The 25,000-nt window shown below is 51.4% G+C and overlaps 1 protein-coding gene across 1 annotated transcript in view; it reads right to left on the bottom strand.

Moving 5' to 3' along the window:
• The window catches only part of grm8a (glutamate receptor, metabotropic 8a), a 133,870-nt gene that overhangs the window by 26,240 nt on the left and 82,630 nt on the right, over nt 1-25,000 (bottom strand). Inside the window, exons 3-6 of the mRNA XM_084702027.1 lie at nt 21,016-21,150; nt 20,466-20,620; nt 19,146-19,283; nt 4,483-4,683 (exon numbers count right to left, since the gene is read on the bottom strand). Of these exons, the coding sequence (XP_084558153.1) occupies nt 4,483-4,683; nt 19,146-19,283; nt 20,466-20,620; nt 21,016-21,150 (629 nt within the window). The remainder of the gene's footprint in view (nt 1-4,482; nt 4,684-19,145; nt 19,284-20,465; nt 20,621-21,015; nt 21,151-25,000) is intronic.

The following is a 25,000-nucleotide window of genomic DNA, read 5'->3' as shown; positions in this document are numbered from 1 at the left end:
GGAAGGAAGGTTGGAAGGAAGGAGGGGTGGAAGGAAGGAGGGTGGAAGGAAGGAGGGGTGGAGAGGAAGGAGGGTGGAGAGGAAGGAGGGGTGGAAGGAAGGAAGGGTGGAAGGAAGGAGGGGTGGAAGGAAGGAGGGGTGGAAGGAAGGAGGGCTGGAGAGGAAGGAGGGGTGGAAGGAAGGAGGGTGGAGAGGAAGGAGGGGTGGAAGGAAGGAGGGGTGGAAGGAAGGAGGGTGGAAGGAAGGAGGGGTGGAAGGAAGGAGGGGTGGAAGGAAGGAGGGGTGGAGAGGAAGGAGGGTGGAGAGGAAGGAGGGGTGGAAGGAAGGAAGGGTGGAAGGAAGGAGGGGTGGAGAGGAAGGAGGGTGGAGAGGAAGGAGGGGTGGAAGGAAGGAGGGGTGGAAGGAAGGAGGGGTGGAGAGGAAGGAGGGGTGGAGAGGAAGGAGGGTGGAGAGGAAGGAGGTTGGAGAGGAAGTGAAAGACAGAAGGGAGGAGAGAGGGAGAGAAAGTCAGGGAGCAGAGGAGCAAACTGGAGAACAGAGAAAGGGATGAGGAGAGAGAGGGGGATAAGGAGAGCGAGAGGGGGGAGGGAGAAAGAAAGAAAAATGGAGAGATAAAGAGAGAGCGAGGGAGAAAGAAAGAGAGAGACGGAGAGAAAAGGAAAGTGAGTGAGTACAGGGGTCAGGAGAGAGGTCGCCAAACTGTCTAATCTCATGCTGGTGAGAAAGGTTGGAATATCCTGCAGGGCTCCATAGGGGGGGATGTTACGAAGAGCAGTGCGTGTGTGTGTGTTTTCACACAACCTTTGGTACAGTGTGTGTGTTGGTGTGTGTGTTGGAGTGTGTGTGTGCGCACGCGTGCATGTGAACTCAATAGTGAGCGTGTGTTCAATCATTAAGAGGCGTAGGAAGCGGGTGGGTAGGATTGTGTGTGTGTGTGTGTGTGCTGTCTCATGTTGCTGCAGGTGGAGGTTTAGAGCTGAATCAGAATAAGACAAAAGACTGCAATTGATTTTCCCATAAACAGGGGAGATCCAGCCTATCAGCTGTGCCCAGTTCCTCTAGGCTACCCTTGATTGGTATAGATCTCCGGTCCCTCATTGGTGCTCTGGCCCTAATGCCCTTCCTAATTCATGGCTGGAGATAAACCTGTATCACTGGTTACAAACACAATTAAACAGAAAGCACAACACACATGCACACACATACATCAAATGTATACAACTGTAGCTTTTTCCTAGACTGTGTGAGGTGTAGCAAACAAGCTTGAAGACGGACTGGCAGCCAGTCTGTCATGCACAAACACACCCACACACACACACACACACACACACACACACTTGCACGCCTCAGCAGCCCTATTCCGGTGTGGAGGGATCCCAGTCTGTTTCATCCTGATCAACCTCACGCTGAACTTGAGAGGAGCCCGAAAATCGATACGGGCAGAAACTTTTGCTCAGCTTGAAAAGCTCAAGTCAAGGAGCCCTCCTGTCGAGACCGGATGTAAACACAGTGGTGAACAGTACCGAGCCCCCTTTAGCTATCCATCATCTCCATGCCTCCACAGCACTTGGCAGAGTCCAGACGTACCTCTTTTCGTTTTGTAAGGCCGTCTGTGTGCTACTCCCAGGTCTGACTCGAGCCCTGCATGCTGTAATGGACCTCTGCAACATTAGAGGACTCGGTGCAAACGGGGTTGTCTTCAATGAATACTAGAGTGAGGCATACCCGAGTCAGCTGTCTTGCAATCACCGCCGAGTCCCCGCGGTTGAAGTTCTGAGCTCGCTTTGAGTTGTGAAAAGGTTCGTCTGTGGAGGGTTTCTGTAGAATTTAAGACTTCCTGTCACTGTCGTTCTTAGATTTAAAAATCACAATCCATGCTTGGTTGAGTTTGCGCTGCTGAGCTAGCTCTCACTGAGTTGGCTGTAGTAGCTTCCAGAATAAAAATGGGACTGGACTTGAGAGAAGAGTCCTCGGACAACAAATTATAGTTTGAGACCCTTTCGGTTCCGAGAACCCTTTTTCATGTGCACAAGGCTCTGTTCAGAACCATGAAAGGACTCTTGTGGAACGGAAAACGGTCCTACACGGAAGAGCTTTGGTGAGGACTCACCAAACTTCAGAACAGCATTCTGTGGTTTGAGCAGCTTACGACAATCACCGTCCAACTGAGGAGGCTGTGGATTGTGGCTTGAACCAAAGTGGACGGTGCTAAGCCTGAATGAATGCTGGACTCTGTAAATTTATTATTATTATTATTATTATTAAGCTACTCAAACATGAGTGTTGTTTCTGTGTTGCTGTGGTAGTGAGATCGTCACACGGTAAATTTATTATTATTATTATTATTATTAAGCTACTCAAACATGAGTGTTGTTTCTGTGTTGCTGTGGAAGTGAGATCGTCACACGGTAAACCCATTCTACCTAATACTCTTAAAGTCTTACAAACTGCCTCTTGGGCAAAATTCTCATTTCAAAGGCAAACTTTCCTGATTTCTGTGCAGTCAAAATGATATTGCTCAACGGCAATTATGCAAATCACACGTGAGTCGGGGGAAAACACACAGCAAATTAAAAGAGGGGAGAAAAAAAATAAACAGGCATGACTGAGACAAAGAAAGGAAATATTCAAATGAACCGTCTACTGTTATTTGGAAGGGAGATGAATACATTGTTTTGCCCACTTAAGATCTTCAGGGGGCAGAGAGAGAAAGAGCATAGTAAGCACAACACGAGGGGAAAAATGAATTTATTGTATTAGTGTAGTCTCAAATCAAACGTTTGAAGCACTCGCCATCTGCTGGGTTGAATGCAGATGAGATATTGTTAGAGGAAATGCAAGCTGTTTTACAATAGTTAAGAAGCTGATTGTCTACTCCTGCTAAGACAATCTGGTCCATTCAGCCATGACTTTAAAAGATGGAAAAACATATAATGGGGACCTGTTTCTATATCAGGTATTTATGGAAGTTTCCAATGTCTTGAAATGTCTTAGGTTGGGGTGGACAAAACTACAAAAATGGGGCCATCTCTTTGTCTGAGAGGGGGACTGCAAGACATTTGCAGTGAATCTCAAGATTTTTGCTTTCCTTGAACTTTGCTGTAATATCAAGTTTGTCGACCCTGTCCTGTGAATTTTGGAACCAAATCCATGCAATTAGGGTTTCCTAGGGGGATTTAGGATTCATTAGAGGAGTCTACTGACTAGTCCTGAGCATTGAAAACACAACTCAACTAAGCTCTAACTTCAACGCGTCAAAGTTCAACTGTGAGATCTCCAGATGACACCTCCGACATCCACGTAGGCTGGAAGGCCAGATTCCGCTTTTCACAGAACTCGCCTCGAGACAACAGACAAACCACTGGGCGGTAGAGATTTCCGGGTAGTAAGCAAAGCTGCGAAAGTCTCTTCTCCCTGAGTTAAGAAGTCACGGCAGTACCCAGTGTCTACAACCATGATTCACATTCACATACCAACGGGTGACCTTTCCACAGACCCCTCTCAACGGGCCTTTCAACACAGCAAAGCCAGTCAACATGCGTTTGTCCAAATGATAAATCCCCGTGACCGCCATTCTGTCTGAAAGCCAACCCTCCCGGGCCTACAGGTAAAGGCGTTATGTCTAGGGTTAATAGCGCTGAGTGGATAGCGGGGGGAGGAGGGAACGTAGCGGGGTTTCGAGAGGGCGTCAGCGGAGACAGAGAGCTGCCCCACAGACAGGGTTAGGGGTTAGGCCTGACGGTGTGAGAGACCCTACGCACTGTTCGGGAGGACCCGGTTCAGAGAGGACGGATTGGAGCTGCTGGACACTGGGGGGAGAAGAGAAGGGGGGAGGGGATGGAGGGGAGGGGGAGGGGAGGGATGGAGGGGAAGGAGGGAGGGAGGGGAGGGAGGGGATGGAGGGGATGGAGGGGAGGGATGGAGGGGATGGAGGGGAGGGATGGAGGGGAAGGAGGGGATGGAGGGGAGGGAGGGGAGGGGATGGAGGGGAGGGATGGAGGGGATGGAGGGGAGGGATGGAGGGGAGGGAGGGGAGGGATGGAGGGGATGGAGGGGAGGGATGGAGGGGATGGAGGGGATGGAGGGGAAGGAGGGAGGGGAGGGGATGGAGGGGATGGAGGGGATGGAGGGGATGGAGGGGAGGGATGGAGGGGATGGAGGGGATGGAGGGGATGGAGGGGAAGGAGGGAGGGGAGGGGATGGAGGGGATGGAGGGGAGGGATGGAGGGGATGGAAGGGAGGGATGGAGGGGATGGAGGGGAAGGAGGGGAGGGATGGAGGGGATGGGATGGAGGGGAGGGGATGGAGGGGAGGGGATGGAGGGGATGGAGGGGATGGAGGGGAAGGAGGGGAGGGGAGGGAGGGAGGGATGCATGAGGCGGGCGAGATGGAGGGACGCAAGGAGGAGTACGGCACACTTGTCATGTGGATGTGCGGCGCGCGACCGCGCGAAGCAAGTGCGCGAGCGCTCGCGTGGCTCACCGTTGAAGTTCACCGCCCGGATGTGGCTGAGCAGCTCCTTGCCGTCCACGCTGGCCATGCGCGGGCACAGGCCCGGGTAGCCCAGGCACAGCTCGCGGTGCATGCGGTGGAGGGCGTGGGCCATGGCGTACACGGCGTCCATCACGAACTGCACCTTGCCCTCCTGCTCGTAGCTGGAGTCGCGGCCCACCTTCTCCAGCCCTGGGGGGGGGGGGGAGGGGGGAGGGGCGGAGGGGTTGAGCAGGGAGGGAAGGGGGGGGGGGGTAAAGACACGGGGTGAAGAGAGAGAGAGCAAAAGAGAGATGGCAAAAAATAAGGACCCTCCATTCTTCAACGAGACTTAGACAGGACACTCTGGACACGGTAAGTCGGACTGCGTGCAAAGAATCCGTAAAAACGACATGAAACTCCCATCGGTCTCTCTTAATTGCGTTTTCGTGTTCACGGGAGGTATGAAAGAGGTTGTGCTCGATGTTTCAGACATATTCTCACCCCCAAAACTCTCCCCTGTATGTAATCTGATGTGATGTACTGTGTATGCAGCTAACAATACGCTGAACTCAACTAATCAAAAAAAGTTTGGAAACGTTATTTCGGCCGATTATTCCTCCCCTTCAGTAATACTAATTGGTATTGTATTTTATATCGTTGGAAAGCCTGATTAGTCACCTTTACAACGAGGTACAACTTGTAAGGATCGGGCATGCGTGGAATGAGCAACACAGCTAACTGTGTGGGTTGTGGCTGCAAAATGTTGGACAAAATCCCCTGCAATATTCTTCTGTCGGTATTCACTCTAATATTTTAGTTTATGTAATGATTCATTAGCATAATTTGCTAATAAAATGAGTAAGTGCAAAAAGGACAAGCCCCTTGATGCACAAACATGAAACACAGTAATTGATTATGATGCCTCTTTTTAATGTCTTTTCATCAAAGTTCTGAAACTGGAAACTTCACAGAGAAATTGTGATTTTGTAGTCGGCAACACTTTTATTGAATTCTTTCTGCCATTTTACTCGACATCCTCTGGGCAAAAAAAAAGGACAAATGAGAAAGAAATCAAAACGTGCCGGGCCAAGGCGAATTAACAAGACTGCCAGCCCCTCAATCAATACACCTGTCCAGCAGGAATTAATACGGTCCAGAGAATGAAATCCAATTCTGTTTTATAGTGCTGTGAGCTGCAGGGGGGGAGAAAGAGGGAGGGAGAGGGAAAGAGAGAGAGAGAGAGAGAGAGAGAGAGAGAGAGAGAGAGAGAGAGAGAGAGAGAGAGAAAGAGAGAGGAGAGGAGAGGAGAGGAGAGGAGAGGAGAGGAGAGGAGAGGAGAGGAGAGGAGAGGAGAGGAGAGGAGAGGAGAGGAGAGGAGAGGAGAGGAGAGAGAAGGGGAAGGGGAGGGAGACAGAAAGCTGGAGGAGGAGGAGAGAGGAAAATAGGGGACGGTGGTAGCACTCATAACAGCCTAGCAGAGCAAATGCCTCTAAGATGCGTTGTCCTTCATCAAACGAGGGCCAAGCCTCCCTATACAAGGCAAAGCAATGTACGAAACCAAACACACACAAGCACACTCACTGCTGCTGGTGTCACAGATGGATTCATGTGTTTCTGCTCCCAGCATGTTGGTACACAGTGCTGCTAATGATACTGTCCACAACCTTACAGGCTACATTATGTATACGTACTATGGGTGTGAAAATCCAGAGTCAAGGTAGAATACCCTGAGCTCATCCATCCGAGTAAGACAACCCACTCTGTCCTCACATAACCCTGGCCAGTAAACAAACACTGGGACTGGAGGGAGAAAGAAAAGGGAGAGGGGTTGGGCAGAGATGGAGAATGGGAGAAGGAAGGAGGGAGGGAGGGAGGGAGGGAGGGAGGGAGGGAGGGAGGGAGGGAGGGAGGGAGGGAGGGAGGGAGGGAGGGAGGGAGGGAGGGAGGGAGGGAGGGAGGGAGGGAGGGAGAGAGAGAGAGAGAGAGCGGTGGAGGGAGAGAGAGAGAGAGAGAGAGAGAGAGCGGTGGAGGGAGAGAGAGAGAGAGAGAGAGAGAGAGAGAGAGAGAGAGAGAGAGAGAGAGAGCGGTGGAGGGAGAGAGAGAGAGAGAGAGAGAGAGAGAGAGGTGGAGGGACAAAAGAGAGAGAGAGAGAGAGAGAGAGAGAGAGAGAGGTGGAGAGAGAGAGAGAGAGAGGTGGAAGGAGAGAGACAGTGGTGTAGGGAAAGAAGGAGGGACACAGAAGATAGCAAGTACAAACCTTGCATTAAAGTACATCAGTTTCGCTATGGAAGTACACCCCTAGTCCACAGGAAGCTAACTGTCACCACCAAGGTGTGTGTGTGTGAGTGTGTGTGTGCGTACATGGGTGTATGCTTCTGCAAGCATGCGGGCATCCCCATACCTTTATACAAACCTCACGTGTGTATTTGTGTCAACAGGATGGGTGTGTGAGCATGTGAGCGTGTGTCTACAGAATGTGTGTGTGTGTGTGAACTCCTACAAGGCTCTATGGTTTGCAGGCTCACAATCCAGCAAAGCAGCTAATGGTTTCCATTCAGTTGACGATAGAGATTGAATTGGATTTATCTGGCGTTGATCCCTTTGAGTTAAGATATGTCTGGCTTGGCTGCATGGCAGGATTACACTGGGAGGGATCCATCACCTTCATGCAGGGCTCTCACACTGGGTCCCACCACACACACACACACACACACACATCGCCGCATGCCAGACAACTTATTCTGTAACCGACATTCCACCATCAAATAAGACGATTCACATCTTAATTCATAAATGAATGAACTCCCCAAAACCGTGAAATCAAGCGTTTTGGCATTTTGTAAAAGCCAACCTGCATTTAATAAGCGGAAACGTTGTTTCCGGGCCAATCTGTGTCAAGTCTTGTTTTCAAACTGTCAACGTGCAGCTTGTCTCCGCGTGACGGTATCGAAGCCATTAACAGTCTGATATGAGGGGTCTGCTGTTGCTGCTTCGCTGACGGAAAACACAACTTCTTCCAGCTATCTGTTTCCTGTCGTTGCATCATCTGTCGTCCTGGCAGACCGGGGCTGGCTTGGAGGCTACACCTGTCATGGAGAACTATCCTGGCTGTCAACGCCTCTTACTCAAACAGGTCAGCTCCCCCCCCCACCCCCCCACCTCAAACACACACACACACACACACACACCCAACCCCATTCAGTCAGCCACATGTCCTCTCCTCCTCCGTCATAAATGTCACCTTCCTGTCTCCCCCCCCCCCCCTCGCACACACACATACGAGCATGCGCTCACGAACGACAAATGGCCGCGGGTGTGTGCGTTAATGTATGTGTGTCAGTGACTGTGTTTTCTGGCTCTGTATTTCCTAGTTGGGTATTTCTTCATTCCAAACTGACTTTTGGAACCCAATAACGATAGCACATTCAAGTGTAAGTGCAGGGCTACTGAGGTACAGACCAACAGGCAGAGAGGGCAGTGGGGACAATCCAAAGGACCAGTTGGTTGTATATGGTAACCGGCAACACGGCAAACATAAACTACAGCAGTTCTGACAGAGAAAACGGTCAAAGTGAACTAAAGTAGGACAAGGCTTTGCAAAGGGGTGCAAGGAACTGAGTGGTATGACTACACAGACAAGCGGCTGGGTGGAGGCTGGTGCGTAATTAGCTAAACAAGGCAAAGGTGAAAAGCGATGACATTGGTATTCCTGGAGGCGGCAAGGCAAGCTGTCGCCCTGCTGGACTGCTGAGCAGGCGTGTGCGTGACAGGAAGTGCGTGACAGGAAGTGCGTGACAGGAAGTGCCTGACAGGAATTGCGTGACAGGAAGTGTGTGACAGGAAGTGCATGACAGGAAGTGCGTGACAGGAAGTGCCTGACAGGAATTGCGTGACAGGAAGTGCGTGACAGGAAGTGCCTGACAGGAAGTGCGTGACAGGAAGTGCCTGACAGGAAGTGCGTGACAGAAAGTGCCTGACAGGAAGTGCGTGACAGGAAGTGCGTGCGTCTGTGTCTACCGTGCGTGCTAAAGTGTTTCTGTCTCCGCCAGAAACATCCATTAAATGTTACCGTTCAGGCGTGTTTTATTTATCTCGGGGAACACAGGTGCATGTGTGTGTGCTTTGGGAGAGTTTGCAGAGCTGCTAGTGGATTTGCAATAAAACCAGATAGGAAGAGACACAGTTATTGGCTCTGACAACCGGCGGCATTAGCACACACACAAACACACAAACACATACACACAAAAACCCCGGTAACTGATCGGCTTACAAAAGTAAAATTTACTGGAACAATTTAAGACTGTATCCACCCAATGGCTAACTGTCATGAAGCTATTTACATTTAGTCATTTTGCCTTGCCCAAAGACACAACGTCATGTGCACCGGCCGGGAATCAAACTGGCAACCTTCAGATTACTAGCTTAACGCACTACCCGCTCAGCCACCTGACTCCCTAGCTGTAATAAGGGTGCGTACAGGTGCCACTACCGACCGTCCATCTAGATCTGGGCACAGAGTAAGCAAGCCGTTGGGTGCTGCTTAACCTTAATGGTTGTGTTGGGGCTCAGGTCTTTGGAAAGATAATAGGTGTGTTCGTCTTCATGCTGCGCCGGCGGAGCCGTTAGCGCCAATAGCGCTGCTGACTTGAAGCAGTGCATGCCGGTTTGAATTTTTGTCCAACTTGAGACGGACAAAAAGGTTAGCGTATGTCATCAAAGTACCGCCAGAGTGATCGGAGAGCCGCTGGCTGGGTCGGCCAGCGTATTGTCTCCAGAGTAACTCGACTAGCTCTGTAGACGACACAGCTATTTCACGATTGGCCAGACACACACACCATACAACCTTGATATGTGTTTTGTGTTTATTCTGACACCTTCAGCTTCGCTAATGCTCAAATCCGCAGCAAACAGTACAATTGAATGACCTATTTGCCTTTACATACACACACACAACCACCAATCAAACACCACCACCAATCTACAGTACCGCCAATCAAGCAAAACCACTTATCGAATACCACCAATCAAACACTACTACCAATCAAACCCTTGTCAATCACTGCCGCCAACTGAACAAATCACAATCACCTCACACAAGGACCCAACATTGAACCCAGGTAACAAGCGAGAGGGGGAAAGCAAGACTTATGAACAATTGATTGAAATACTCACACACGCACTGCACATGAGTGCACAAGTGGATTGCCTTGCGCTCGTGGGCTAAGTAGAGTGATTGATGCCAATAGGGAAGAACAGCGCCAGTTCTACCCGGTGATTGATGACAGCATGGCTGACAGACAGCCTAATGGCTTGAACAAGCGTCTCAATTAAAGATCAATTAGGACGGCAAATTCAATTCCCTGCTCACATCAACCAGGACGACGCCGAGCGTCCCTTCGTCTCCCTGTTCTGCAGGACGTTTCTTTCCCGTTTGGGGACGTAAACGAGACAAACGAACGAATAAGTGTGTGTGTGTGTGCGTGTGCGCGTGTGTGTGGGGGCGGTCTTTTTCAATGTCACTCTTTATTTTTTATTTTTATTTTTTATGTTGTCGCACGTTGGATTTCAGATGGAGGCGAACAGATTTGCACGAGAGGTGTCCGATTAACACGAGTTGCGTTTATCCTGGGGGTCCCGCTTGTGTCACAGACCTGACGGGCCGCACACACACACACACACGCACACACACTTGCGTACCCTCAGACAGTAAACACACATACACATACATCAGTGTATCACACCGCGTGACAGTGACCCAGTGCATACACACGGTCTCACACATCACGTTTGCAGAGCAAGACGCTGAGCTCTGAACTTGCACAATTCCACATCCTCGAACGCACACACACAGACAGCTGGGTCTCAGCTCTAGATGAATGGTCGGAAAGTTCTCCCCCCTTCCATGTCAGAGTTAATGACTGCCTCGGTGCCCAGAGCGTGGAGTGCTTTTTCAATGACGCCTCCCACTCCTCCGCCCCCCCCCCCCCACCTGCCCACCACCCTCACATACCTCCACACCACCACGCATTAATGAGCTCAAACCACTTCAACATGCCTCTGCACACTGAAACACCATCTTTGCTGCTGTGACGGTGAATGAACGGCAAACAGCCTTTTGAGTTTGCGTGTGAGAATCATGGCGCCGGTGGGTCGACCCCCTGGCAACTAGTTCTTCGGAGGCAGACTGGAGGATGCCAACAACTGTCGGTCGGTCTGTCTGTCTGTCTGTCTGTCGGTCTGTCGGTCAGTCGGTATGTCGGTCTCTCTGTCTGTCTGTCTGTCTGTCTGTCTGTTGGTCTGTCGGTCTGTCGGTCTGTCGGTCTGTCGGTCTGTCGGTCTGTCTGTCGGTCTGTCGGTCCGCTGTCGGTCGGTCTGTCTGTCGGTCTGTCTGTCTGTCGGTCTGTCAGCCCATTTGCCCACTTCCTCTCTCACCCTGCAGTATCTGCCCTCACCTCTCTCTCCTTCCCTCAACTCTCTCTCTCTCTCTCTCTCTCTCTCGTTGCATCCCTTGTTCCTCCCAGGGATTACAGCTAGGAAGTGTGTCTTGGTGTGAGAGGGACAGGATATGTGTTCACGCTAGCAGTCTCAGGTGCAAGACAGCTGAATATATGAATCTGGAGTGTGTGTGTGTGTGTGGAGATAACCGCCAGCATTCACTCTCAGACACACACATAAGTGCCTCAAATACACAAACAAACACACACAAACTCTTCTCACTCCAAGTTTAGATATTCGAAAGGTAGCTTGGCAGTGGCAGGCTGGTGAGAAGGTGGAGAAGGAGGGAGGGAGAGAGAGAGAAGAAGGCAGATGGAGGGAGAGAGAGAGGGACAGGGGAAGAGTGGGAGAGAAAGTGGGAGGGAGAGAGAGAGGAAGAGAAAAAGAGAGGGGGCGTGTAAGAGGGAAGGAGAGAGAGGTAGGGAGAGAAAGAGAGGGAGAGAAAGAGAGAGGGAGGAAGAGAAAGAGAGAGGGGGAGAAGGAGGGAGGGAGAAGGAAAATGAGGAGGAGGTTTTCACTGGAGAGAGCTGCTTTTGTTAAAAAGAAGACAGGGCGTGAAATCGCATTAGTGGTGCCGCTCCTGTTCTGCCTGACCCACGTCACCCTCCGAGCACATGTCAGGCTGCGTGTGTGTGTGCGTGTGTGTGTGTGTGGGCGGTGGCCAAGTGCCATGACTCCTGAGAGAGCCCACCTGGGTGCACCTGAGCCTCTGACACCAATCTAACAGGTACAGACTCAGGGGGAGGAGGGAGGCAGTCAAGCGTATGTGCACACACACACACACCGACACACACAGACACACACACACAGACACAGACACACACAGACACAGACACACACAGACACACACACACCGACACACACACACAGACACACACACACAGACACAGACACACACAGACACGCACACAGACACACAGATATACACACAGAGTCACAGGCACACACAGACGTACACAGAGACACACAGAGACACACAGGCATACACACACACACAGAGACACATAGACACAGACACAGATTTGTTTTGCTATACAAGTGAAGAAGTACAATTGACTCCCCTTAAACACAGTGTCGTTCCGAATCCCTCACCATAATCTTAACCCTTACAGTAATGTAATATAACACTAATTCCAAACACAAACTCCGTAAACCATTCTGAAAATAATCATCTTCATGCATCAGTCAGCCAAAAGAAGAAATAGTAACACCAGACAGGAAATAGGAGTCAGGAGAAATGAATAGATCCAGAACAAGGGAATAGTGTGCTGCAAAGTCTCTTTTGAGGCGTAAAGGTCAAAGAGGACTCATTTTCAGAGCGACTCCAGTGAAAACACAGATAAGAAACATGCTGGTCTTCAGAAAAAGGACAGGGTGAATTCAAAGGAAATCCTTGTATATGTCAAACGGAGTCCTGACACATTTCCTCTACAGCACATGCAGCACACGCATAAAATAAGACCTTCAAGAATACAATTGGTATTGTGCAACATGGTCCTCTAAACTGTTTTACGGCTCCCTCCCTCCCTCCCTCCTTCCTTCCCCGCCTCCCTCTCAGATAGGGGGGCGTGGCTATTGAGTGTGTGACATAGGACCTTACAACATGTTTGTGCAAGTCTACATGTATGAGCGTGGGACTGCATGCATGTGTCTATACACGTGCATGTGTCTATACAGCAACAGTGGAGCTGTCAAGGCCACCGTGTGTGTGTGTGTGTGTGTGTGTGTGAGAGTTTGAGTGTGTGTGTGTCCCTAAGGGAATTATGATGGATTTGCTGTGGAACACCCTCTGATACTGCTGCCTGCTTCTGTGAACAACGCTTTGCCATGGCGGACCCACACACACACCCACACACACACCCATACACACACACACACACCTGCTGCCTCGAAGTGTCACACAGGACTGCCGATGCAGCACACCGATGTGATAATTGCCTGAACCAGAAGAGGACTACGCCGATCCTGAGCCTGGCTCTCAATTACAGCCTGGGGTAGATAGAGGGAGTAAAGCGATGGGTGGAACACCGATGACCTCCCCCCCCCCCGCGGTCAGCTAATCAGTCTCCCTGGTTGGACTCCTTTAGTGACTGGCTGTTCGCGGATCCCTCGGGCTAATTAAGATGTGTGGTCGCGTCGAACACACACGCGCGCGCGCGCGCACTTCCACAAACGTGTGAAAGCAGACAGGCACTCCCTCCCGCTCAGACACAGGCTCGTCACGGACACACGGGGTCAGAAGAGCCGTGAGCCACGCCGACCATGTAGCTGCCCCCCCGCCCGTGTCCCTGCTCAGGACATGGAGGGGCCACACGGACGTGTCCCTGGTCTGTAGGGCTGGTCCCTGCCCTCAGAGGGAAGGACCACAGGACGGGAGGATGCGGAGAGCAAATCTGGGATCCCTCACTGAATCGCTCCTCCCGAGGTTTTCTTCCATTTTTTCTCTCCCGCAGGGAGTTTTCCCTCGTCTTCCTTGAGGGTTTCGGTTGGTTGACGGGCAGTTCCGTGGGCGTACGTGAAGCCCTCTGTGACATGCTTGCGTGTGAAAAGGGCTATACGAATAAATGTCGATTTGATTTGAGAAGAGGTGTCATCGTGTGGACACTGAAGCATATGCGTGTGTTTGTGTGCGTGCGCGTCTGCTCCCTGCAGACGTACGTGCGTTCATCACGCATGATTAATAAAGTGTTCTCCGTCTTCGAAAAACCTTCACGAAACACACACTGACAGTCTGTCTGAGAGAGAATACAATTCTCACCCTCCAAATAGGCCTGTTTTCACAGCTCATTTACACCGCGGGTGTTCTCTCTGCTCTTCCGAATCAAAGAAATATGCAAATCTGGTTATTTCTATAAACGTCACATGGCCCACTCAGGTGTAAGGCACACCTTCGCGCCGGCACCACAGGAAGTACACTTATACCGCTGATCAAACACGGCTGAAAGAAAGAATGATGGGAGGAGGGAGAGAGACAGAGAGAGAGAGGAGAGACAGAGAGGAGAGAGAGAGAGTTCTTGACGCTTTGTTGTTGCCACATGTTCCGGACAATGTTGGCTGTCGTTCCCCGTGTTGTTGATGTGCGGTTGTCTATTGTCGTGCCTCTTGCTTTGGCAATACGGTTGTGAGGACTGTCATGCTAACAAAGCTGCATTGAATTGAGTTGAGAGAGAGAGGGAAACCAAGAGAAGAGAGATGAACAAAAACAGGGAAGGGTGAAAAAGCTGAGTGGGTTCCAAGCCTCGGTCCTCAACACACAGAAAAGAAAAACAGTGAGACCTAAACAATCATGAACGGCAGCCAGCCCCCCCTATTCACCAGCCCCCCCCATTCACCTCCCCCCAAACCTCCACACCCCCTCTCCCCCAACCCCTAACCCTCCACCCTCCACCCACCTACCCCCACACACACTTTTTTATTGCTTCTGTCAGACTCAATCCTGTTTACCAGTGGAATGGATCCGTTTGGGCCCTGCTCGAGGAAATGGGCTCTGCACTAGGAACACGGCTCTGATAAATTGAGGGATCAGACAGGTTTAGCTCCAGCTCCCACTGACGGCTACAGCCTCTCTCTCTCTCTCTCTCTCTCTCTCTCTCTCTCTCTCTCTCTCTCTCTCTCTCTCTCTCTCTCTGTCTCTCTCTGTCTCTCTCTCTCTCTCTCTGTCTCTCTCCCTCTCTCTCTCTCTCTCTCTCTCTCTCTCTCTCTCTCTCTCTCTCTCTCTCTCTCTCTCTCTCTCTCTCTGTCTCTCTCCCCCTCTCTCTCTCTCCCTCTCTCTTTCTCTGTCTCTCTCTCTGTCTCTCTCTCCCTCTCTCTTTCTCTGTCTCTCTCTCTGTCTCTCTCTGTCTCTCTCTCTGTCTCTCTCTCTCCCTCTCTGTCTCTCTCTCTCCCTCTCTGTCTCTGTCTCTCTCTCTCTCTCCCTCTCTCTTTCTCTGTCTCTCTCTCTGTCTCTCTCTGTCTTGCCCTTACTCCCTCCATCTCCCTCTTTATCTCTCGGCATGTGGAAAGAGGAGCGTGTGAGCGTGCGCGTGTCCGTGCCACACCTGTCTGTCGGCGTGTGCCCTCGTGCCCGTGCAGGTATGTGGACGTCCCCACATGCTATGCTAACGTTTTGTGCGCATGTATGTGTGTGTGTGTGTGTGTACAGTACGCACCAGCCTGCTAACGCAAGCCATTACACATCTACATACATCAGCAATGTTTAACGGCACCCTTCCACCCTCCCCCTCTTCCAGGTCACACTGGAGGTCAGGGACCCCCATAGTGTGTGTGTGTGTGTGGGGGGGGGGGATGAGTTACAGGATCATTCCAGATAATGGAACCCAGGCCGACTCAGTTTCGTTTTCAGCTTTGGCCTCAGAGAGGGGCCATATCTACCTGCCTCTGGAAGCCGGACTGTTTCATTTCTATTGCTGTTGTTTTTTCGTGTGTGTGTGTGTTAAACAACCGCTGATTGAGGTCGGTTGGGGTGGATGCTGAGAGCAATAGTCACTGGCTCAATGTAATAACACACCTGAAAGAGAGAGAGAGAGAGAGGCAGCTGTAGGAAGGGAGAAAGAGAGGGCTGTTGAGAGGAACAGAGAGAGAGAGAGAGAGAGAGAGAGAGAGAGAGAGAGAGAGAGAGAGAGAGAGAGAGAGAGAGAGAGAGAGAGAGAGAGAGAGAGAGACATAGAGGGCCTCAGGTGCGTACATTCCCAAACGTAGTGTTATCAGCGCCATGGCCAACCCGCAGATTGCGCACGCTGTGATACTTCAGTTGACGTCGTATTTACGACACCTGCAGGTCATCGGGCAATCAGCGCCTTTCTCCGCCCACTATACCATACATTGCGAGCATTTAAACGCGCAATTGAACGGGCCTCCTTCTCTCTTTCTATCATGGATCAGCCACCCAAGTCAAAACAGCGATGAATGTTTGAAATGATCCTGATGCCGATATTTGTAATGTAGCGCGGAGTTAAACAACTGCTTGAATGGAATGTGAACGCTCAGTCGGAGATTCAATGTCGTCTTTGATTTCTTCCAGTAACTGGAATATTGAATGGCTGCTTAATCTGTGACGCGTAATAATTTAGTGTTCACTCAACTCACAAAGTGTGATCCTTGTGGCAAAAAGCCTTTGGCCTATGTGTCCTTTGTCTTGCTCGGGTTACGGCTGCCATTTCACCAGGAGGCATATGCGCATCCTGGTTTACGCCTGCTTTTAACAGGTGGAGAATTTTCGCCGCAAAATAGAGGTGTGTTTTTACAGGCGTTTTTTGTACATAACGCCGTATACATGTTTAGGCGCACTTTACGCGTCCCCTCCCATCTCTTTGTGGGAAACTCCCACTTTCCAATTGACCCGCCCGTGAATGCATATGCATGACACGGAAAAGGGCAATTTGCCCTTTTCAGTTCCCGCGACAGGCAGTCTGTGCTTTAACCTCAGTGCGGCATGTTTCGCCATGCTTTTAATGCGCAAATTGCGAAACAAATACGCCTGAAATGGGCGCAAAAGCGTTCGTACATGAGGCCCAGAGAGAGAGAGAGACTGAGAAGAGGGGATGAGAGGGGTCTCTCTCTCACCCACAGAACATATCTATGAACCATCCAACACATTAACGACTTTCCTCCCCCTCAGGTGCTCACCATGGCGACCCCTAACAGCAGGGCCCAGACGAGGCAGCTGATTGGTTTCAGTGTTGATGATGTGAAGGTCGCGCCCCTCCGGCACTCAGCTGTAATAGTGGCTGACAAGCTCCAGAACCTTCTGCTGCTGAGCACGACTCCCTCTCTTCCTCACACGCGCACTCACACACACACACACACACACGCAGAAGTCGCTCTCACTCCAACCAGACTGTTACCGCTCATGATTGCCGTCTGGAGTTGAACACACTTGCGCACGTACACACACACACACACACAAACAGACACACGTAACTCAGCAGATGTACTGTAAGGCTCATGTATGGTTTGATTCAGCTCAGCTTGGTTCAAAGCGCCTTCACGTCGTACGTGCTCCAGCACCAAGTTAAAGTGGGAATTTACACACACCAACAGACCCAGGGTGGGTAATCGGGAGAATCGGGAGAGTTCCCAGAGTAATCTGTTTAGCTGGGGCAATGAGCTGTCAGCGCTTTTGATTAATAATAACAAACTGAATACCAAACTTATTTTCACGCGGTTTGCTTTGCTGCAAGGGTCACACATGTAGCCATGATACAGGACATGGTTATTCCATTTCACAAAATAAAACCAATAGTATGGTCATATTCAATTTCACTTGTGAAAAGAGATCCTCCCAAGCTCTGTTTGTGATTGTCCGCCGATCTGAGCAGGAATATGGTGCACAGTGCTGGTGTCTTGTGTATTCTGATGCTAAGCAACTCGGAATTTGCCCTTTCCAAGATGGCGGCAGCATTTCTCGCACCCAGCAGCCAATGCGGCGTCTACTCTTTATTATGTCTATCGCTATGCGTCCTCATTTTGCTTAGTATTGATCAAACCTGACACTCATCAGGCAATCAGCGCATACTCCCTCCTTTAGCGTAAATAGCGCGCCTCCAAAAGAGCAAAAACCTTCACGTCGTATGTGAAGGTGGAGAATTTCTTCCGCAGAATAGAGGCGCGTTCTTACTGGCAGTCTTTGTAAATACCGAAGCACACACAACTTGGACGCTCGGCCCACCCCCTCACACACACACACACACACACACCACACAGGTAAAACGATAGAGGCTACCACGTCCAGATCTTCGCCTGACTCAGCTCATATGATTCCGTCCCAGTCGGAGACAGGTGCAGGCAGGCTGAACTATTTATACTGCTACTGAGTCTAACTTCAGCACACACACACGCGCGCTCACACAAACGCACACACAGGGTGATAACGAATTCCATCTGGCCCCCGCCATGATGCCGGGACTGAAACCTTCAGCTGAAAAAGAGAAACCCGGCTCCTCACACTCACTTTAAACTTTTCTCTCTCTCTCTCTCTCTCTCTCTCTCTCTCTCTCTCTCTCTCTCTCTCTCTCTCTCTCTCTCTCTCACTCTCTCCCTCTCTCTCTCTCTCTCTCCCTCCACCTCTCTCTCTCTCTCTCTCTCTCTCTCTCTCTCTGTCTCTCTCTCTCTCTCTCCCTCTCTCTCACTCTCTCCCTCTCTCTCTCTCTCTCTCTCTCTCTCTCTCTCTCTCTCTCTCTCTCTCTCTGTCTCTCTCCCTCTCTCTCTCTCTCTCTCTCTCTCTCTCTCTCTCTCTCTCTCTCTCTCTCTCTCTCTGTACATCACGCACAAGCAACGCTCCCCTGACCACACACCACAAACCCTTAGTGCCTCTCTCCCTGCTGCCTGCCCTTGGGCACTGTCAGCAGAAACACAGACGGACCAGAGAGAGAGAGAAACAGAGAAACAGAGAGATAGACAGAGAGAGAGAGAGAGAGAGAGAGAGATAGAGAGAGAGAGAGAGAGAGAGAGAGAGAGAGAGAGAGAGAGAGAGAGAGAGAGAGAGAGAGAGAGAGAGAGAGAGAGAGAGCAGTGATGTATCCGAACATTGTCATTCCTGGCCTGCTGTCCGAGGGCCCCTGCTGGACCACAGAGCATTGAGCTGTGATGGAGGAAGGTTCTGGAAACACTGTGACTGCTGTCTGGCTGGCACACACACACACACACATGCACACACACACGCACACACTGTTCCAAATGTTGCATGCACATGCAAACACACATGCAGTTCACCTGCACATTTCAAACACACCCCACTTCCACATTTGAACAGCTCTAGTGTTATCAGACACAGCCAGAAACACAGCAGTCTGGGTCCACAGAACTCGTTGCGGCACAGAGGAAGCCTATTCACTGAAAATGAGACAATTTCCTCAGAGTAAAGAAACCATTACTGTAGTGTTAAAGCAAAGCCAGTCATTAACTGGTCTCTGTGGGGTTTATTAGAGCTATGTGTTTAAGTATCATGATGGACTACATTACCCAAGCTCCTTTTCTCCAATCCTTTCAGCTAAACTACAGTCATTACATCATTTGTTACAGGCCTATATTACCCAAGATCCCCCACCACCACAAAGCTCTGCCAGAACAACAATACCCATCCTCCTACAACTGCTAAACCTCAACCAACCCGAAACCTACCATTCTGATCCATTTAGCTGTTGCTGTGAATACATTTCCCAGGTTCCTCTGCTCCTTACCTGTGCACTTTTTGGGGCTCCCGGGGCGTTTGCCGTGCATGCCCAGCTTGCAGTTGAAGTTCTCCTCCCAGAACTCTGCAAACCACACGTTCCTCCTGTTGTTAGACAGAGAGCGGCTCCGGAAGTACCTGTCAAAGGCTGGGGTGGGGAGGGAGGAGAGGAGAGAGGGGTGAGAGAGGAAGACAGAGGAGGAGAGGAGAGAGGGGTGAGAGAGGAGGACAGAGGAGGAGAGGAGAGAGGGGTGAGAGAGGAGGACAGAGGAGGAGAGGAGAGAGGGGTGAGAGAGGAAGACAGAGGAGGAGAGGAGAGAGGGGTGAGAGAGGAAGACAGAGGAGGAGAGGAGAGAGGGGTGAGAGAGGAGGACAGAGGAGGAGAGGAGAGAGGGGTGAGAGAGGAGGACAGAGGAGGAGAGAGGGTTATGACGCAGAAAGAAAGGAGAGGATGATGAGGGAGGAGGAGAGAAAGGTACGTCATTTGTCGTCAATTCGGCGATCTGCCATGAGGAGATATTCTCCGTCTCTCCTTCCTACCATCCGTGTGCACCACCTATTCCTAGACTGTCACAACACACGTCCAACAAGCTATCTTTCCCCCTCTCTCATTCTTGATCCCTTTCCTTTCCCCTCCCTTCTCTCTTTCTGTCCTCTTACTCTTCTTCTCGCTCGCTCTCTCTCTAACGGTCACTATCTCTTCTTCTGAACAAACCCTGGGCTCTGAGGATGAGAGGAGGTTGGAGGGAGGAGAGGAGAAGGAGAGCTGAGGAGTGAAGGAGAGGAGAGGGGAGGTAGAGGAGAGGAGAGAAGTGTTGTCTGTGCTATAGAGACAGTATCCCCTCTCTCTCTCTCTCTCTCTCTCTCTCTCTCTCTCTCTCTCTCTCTCTCTCTCTCGCTCTCTCTCTCTCTCTCTCACGTCTCTCTCTCTCTCTGGTCCCCCACTAAGGGGAGAACTACCACCCCACCCCTCCGCCCTCCGCCCTCTCTCCATCTCCCTTCTCCTTTTAATTCATTAGCGGGAGCCACAAGTTCTCACTGAAAACTCCAGCCCTTCAGGACACAATTAAGTAGCAGCCTCTGTCTGTCCGAGTGCTGACGAGGACACTCCACGTTGAAGAGTACGTGGCCGAGTTGACAAAGGGGCACACACGCGCACGTTTGCGCGCAAGCTCATCATACTGTATGTCTGACGACACACACACACACACACTCACACACTCGTCCGCGAAGGCCACTCTTTTTCTCTCACGCCCCGTCTTTCTCCCTTTATATATTTTTTTTGTTTTTTTTATCCTCACACCCGCGCGAACAGACATGTTGTCTTTACCGTCCACGGAGGCCCGCTTGGGGAGAATGGTGATTGCTCCCTCCGCCACCCTCTCCTGGCCAATCACGGGCGAGATCTTGGAGCCCCAGCTGTCGGAGCCCACCCACAGGAAGTGGCCCGTCTGGTTGTTGCGCTTGGCTGCGTCCAGGATGCGTCTGGAAGGGGGGGGAGGGAGGGAGGGGGGGGGGGGCGCACAGCACGAACATAACCTTATACCATCTACGGTCAAGCAAACATTCACAAGACACGGTCAAGCTAAAGGTCATAAGGTTTACTTTGAATTCATTACACTTGCTAAGTGTGTCTTGCTAAACACAGTACAGACCCAGAAACACACCAAAATGCATGGCATGTTCTGAGTCTCACTGCAAATACTACAAGAAATCACACTATAGAAGCTGTTTCAAGCGCACTGTCAAACAGCCACCGGTAATACGGAACTTGAGGGGGTGTGGGGGGGTTAGGGGGAGGGGTTATGGTTTAGGGGGAGGGGTTATGGTTTAGGGGGAGGGGTTAGGGGGAGGGGTCATCCTTGGGACCGGCCGCCTACCGAATGTCGTCCTCGTTGGCGAACATGATGACGGCCCTGGCGTTGGAGGTCTCCAGCAAGCGGGAGATGATCTTGTCAAACTCCCCCAGCTTGGGCTCCCGGGGGATCTTCAGGGACTGGGCTATACACACCCCCCTGGAGGAGGAGGAGGAGGAGGGAGAGGGGGGGATGAGAGGAGACGAGAGGGGGGGATGGGAGGAGACGAGAGGGGGGGATGAGAGAGAAGAGAAGGGTGAGAGAAGGGAAGGGAAGAGAGAAGAGAGGAGAGGAGAGAGAGAGAGAGAGAGAGAGAAGAGAGAAGAGAGGAGAAGAGAAGAGAGAGGAGAGGAGAAGAGAGGAGGAGAGGGTCGATAAGGAGCGACGGAGGGAGTTACGGAAGGAGGGAAGACGGAGGGAAGGACAGGAGCAGGCCAGGGAAGAGATGGAGTGAGGTAGGCAGAGAGGGGAAAGGAAAGAGGGGAAAAATGTTTAGAGTTTAGAGTCCAAATGTCATTAACGAGAACCTCCCTCTCGCTGCAGGGGAGATCACACTTCAAACACAGGGCGAGCGTTGCTGTTGTTGTCATGTCTTATCGGGGATGGATGGCAGCATGTTTCCGGTTGAAACTGAGGACCGACACAAACAGGAAGTGACAGACCATTTTAGGACCCTTCTATGGCATCCGTCATAGTTAACACGGTTGCTAATGAATCATCCGGCTCACATATTGGCCCATCTGTGAGTGGAGGGTGTGTGTGTGTGTGTGTGTGTGTGTGAGAGAGAGAGAGAGAGAGAGAGAGAGAGAGAGAGAGAGAGAGAGAGAGAGAGAGAGAGAGAGAGAGAGAGAGAGAGAGAGAGAGAGAGAGAGAGAGAGAGAGATGGAGTCTTTGGCAGCTTGTTATAGACCATTTAATGAACATGTGCACATTCTGCCGCTCTGCTTCATGTTACTGTACTTAATCAGCGAGGGGCCCCTTCACACACACACACACACACACACACAATTCATCTAAGACAAACACTCATTAGCCCAGAAATTAATGATCTGTCTGGGATAATCACCATGCCAACGCACCCCTAAACAAGGTTGCTTCTCCCTGTCCTCCACGCGTACGTACTCATTATGTGACACGGTTGACGTGTCGGGTGAGCATCCGTAACCGTCCCTTTATGGAGTAGAGGGGATGACCTCAAACGGTCTCACCGTGCCGACTGAGCTGAGCACAGCTCCGCTCCGTTCGTCGCACGCGCGTAACCGGAAGCACGTGCGCCGGCACGCCTGCCGTTTACCGATGCCCCGTGGACACGCATTTCGCCGTCCTCCAAGGGACCGGGCCAAGGACACAGCCACACACACCCGCCCGTTTGACCCCTCTCCACGACCGCCACGTTTCCAGGAAGTGAAATGCGGCATCTTTCATTCGTCAACGTCAAAGGACGGGAAACCAAACCTGCCACGCGTCAGAGGAAGGGAGACAAATGAGCATTCCCGCCTTCGGTCACTCTCAGAGACGCCAGCGAATTCCGAGGCGAGTCAAATCGAGTTTGTGTGGGAAAACCAAGCGGCCATCTTTAACGTGCCTGGGTGTGATCCCTGTTTCCCTGGAGACGCCAGGAGACGCTCCCACGCCCAGTTATTTTACATTACGATGGAGAGAGCAAGCGGATAAAGATAATGAGTAGAGAAGAAAGACCGAAAGAATGAAAGACCAAAAGACCGAAAGAAAAAATGAAAGACCGAAAGACCGACAGACTGACAAAACCGAAAGAAAAAATGAAGGCAGACAGACATACAGACCGACACACAAGGAGGAAGGAAGGAAGGCAGACAGACAAGCAGACAGACGCAGACAGGCAGACTGACAGTGCGTGAATGCTGTGCCCCCTGGTGGTAGAAGCAGAGCTGAAACTAACCAACCCACCCACACACCCCCCCCACACACACACACACACACAAAATGTCAAGGAGATACAGACCCATGATCTGTTTAAGGCCTTCGCATCGCCACTTCAACGGAACATACGCAATTAAAACCACTCGCTCTCAAAAGGCAATTAACTCGCTGTCTCCCGCTGTCCTCCTCAACATTCCATCTCGCCCCGAGAACGCAGTGAAACAGGACTAAGAGCCAGGAATATCCATCCTCCCCTGCCGACCTTCTCTTCCCTCATGGCGCTCTGCTACGCTCCCTCTGGAATCTCTTCCACTGTTCCCCTCTTCTCCTTCTCTGGTCGCCACTTCTCCTCTTCTCCTGGTCTCTTGATCTGTCTTTCTCTCCTGTCTCGCTCCTTTCTCTATGTCACCCTCTCTCTCTCTCTCTCTCTCTCTCTCTCTCTCTCCCTCTCTCTCTCTCTCTCTCTCTCTCTCTCTCTCTCTCTCCCTCTCTCTCTCTCTCTCTCTCTCTCTCTCTCTCTCTCTCTCTCTCTCTCTCTCTCTCTCTCTCTCTCTCTCTCTCTCTCTCTCTCTCTCTCTCTCTGCCCGCTTCCTTGTCTTTCTCTTGTTTTCTCTCTTTGTCCCTTGATCAATTACAAAGACACTGTGTGCACCACGCACAAGCACGACATGCAAGCGCTTACAGTTTGTAAACTATCTGTAAATCATACACACACACACACACACACTCTCTTGGTAGGTATTTCTTGGTAAGGACGTTCTTGATGTCACGGTCCGGACAAACAAGCTTGTTGGAAAGCTTGCGTCACACGATCTGCCGTCTCTCGCTGCACGTCTGGTGGACTGTCACGTGGCGGGGTTCGCCGACGGAGACCCCTGCTCCCCTCCTCTCACCCCCCTCTCTCTCTTCCTCGCCTCCTCTCTGCCACTTTTCTCCCCCCTCTTCCCCACTTCCTCTCCTCCTCCCTCCTCCCCCTCTTCCCATCCCCTCCCATCTCCCCCCCCCCCTCTCCACCTTGCTCTGCCATGACTCCCACTGTGACATCGAACCCCCCCCCCTCTCCCCCCCCTATTTCACACACACACACACACACACACACACGTAAACACGAGCCCGCTGGGAGGCATAACATAAAGCGGGGCCCCATCCCTGTCAGCTGACAGGGGGGGTTCCCGCTAAGTAGCCTGGCTAATGAGGTTAGCTTCAAAGAGCTGTCTGCCGGGGCGCCACAGAGAGGGGTGACTGAGTAGAGGAGGAGGAGAAGGAGGAGGAGCGGGGGAGCAGGACGGGGAGGGGGAGGAGGGGAGAGAACGAGTGAGAGGGAGAGAGAGAGAGGGTCGGGAGGAGAGTGGCAGATAAATCTTTCATTACGCTCCAGTCGCTCCACACACCTCGAGCGCTTCTCATCTCACCGCGGTAATGTGGGACACCTCCACACGCGCGGGCGGACGCGGGCGGACGCGGGCGCACGAGCGCAGAGTCGTCGTCTCTCGAACACACACTTAGGAAGAGCCCTCAGCGGCACACACACTCACACACACACACACACACACACAGAGCACCTTATCCCTCACAGTCCGACGACACAAAAGTACATAGTGTCCCCGTGAACATTCGTTTCACACTTGGGAGCATAGGTTTGTGGAAATGTTTCTCTGATTCAACAAATCCACACACACACCACTCTCTCACACACACACACATATACCTCGGAACGGTCTACAGAACAGAGCGACAAACGTGCACGCAAAAACTGTCTCCGTCTCCTCTTCCGTTCCGAGTGATAAAAACGTTGTTAGCGCTGCTTAACACCGTCTCACCAGGGTGCAGAGGAAGATAGCTGTTGACTTCCGAGCCACGCGTCGTTCCACGCTGCGGGCCCTGCTGCGTGGGCCTTTGAAGTTGTGAAAGTTTGCTGTGCGAGACAATATGTGTGTGTGTGTGCGTGTGTGTATGCGTGTGTGTGTTTCAGATAGAGTGTTTGTAAGAGAGAGTATCTTTGTGTGTGTGTGTGTGTGTGTGTGTGAGAGAGACAGTATCTTTGTGTGTGTGTGTGTGAGAGAGAGAGAGAGAGAGAGAGAGAGAGAGAGAGAGAGAGAGAGAGAGAGAG

This window comes from Hypomesus nipponensis, chromosome 7 (assembly GCF_054491055.1).
Source record: "Hypomesus nipponensis isolate SF chromosome 7, ASM5449105v1, whole genome shotgun sequence".
Taxonomy (NCBI): Eukaryota; Metazoa; Chordata; class Actinopteri; order Osmeriformes; family Osmeridae; genus Hypomesus; species Hypomesus nipponensis.
The sequence above is the reverse complement of the archived record's forward strand: the minus strand, read 5'-3'. Positions and strand labels throughout refer to the sequence as shown.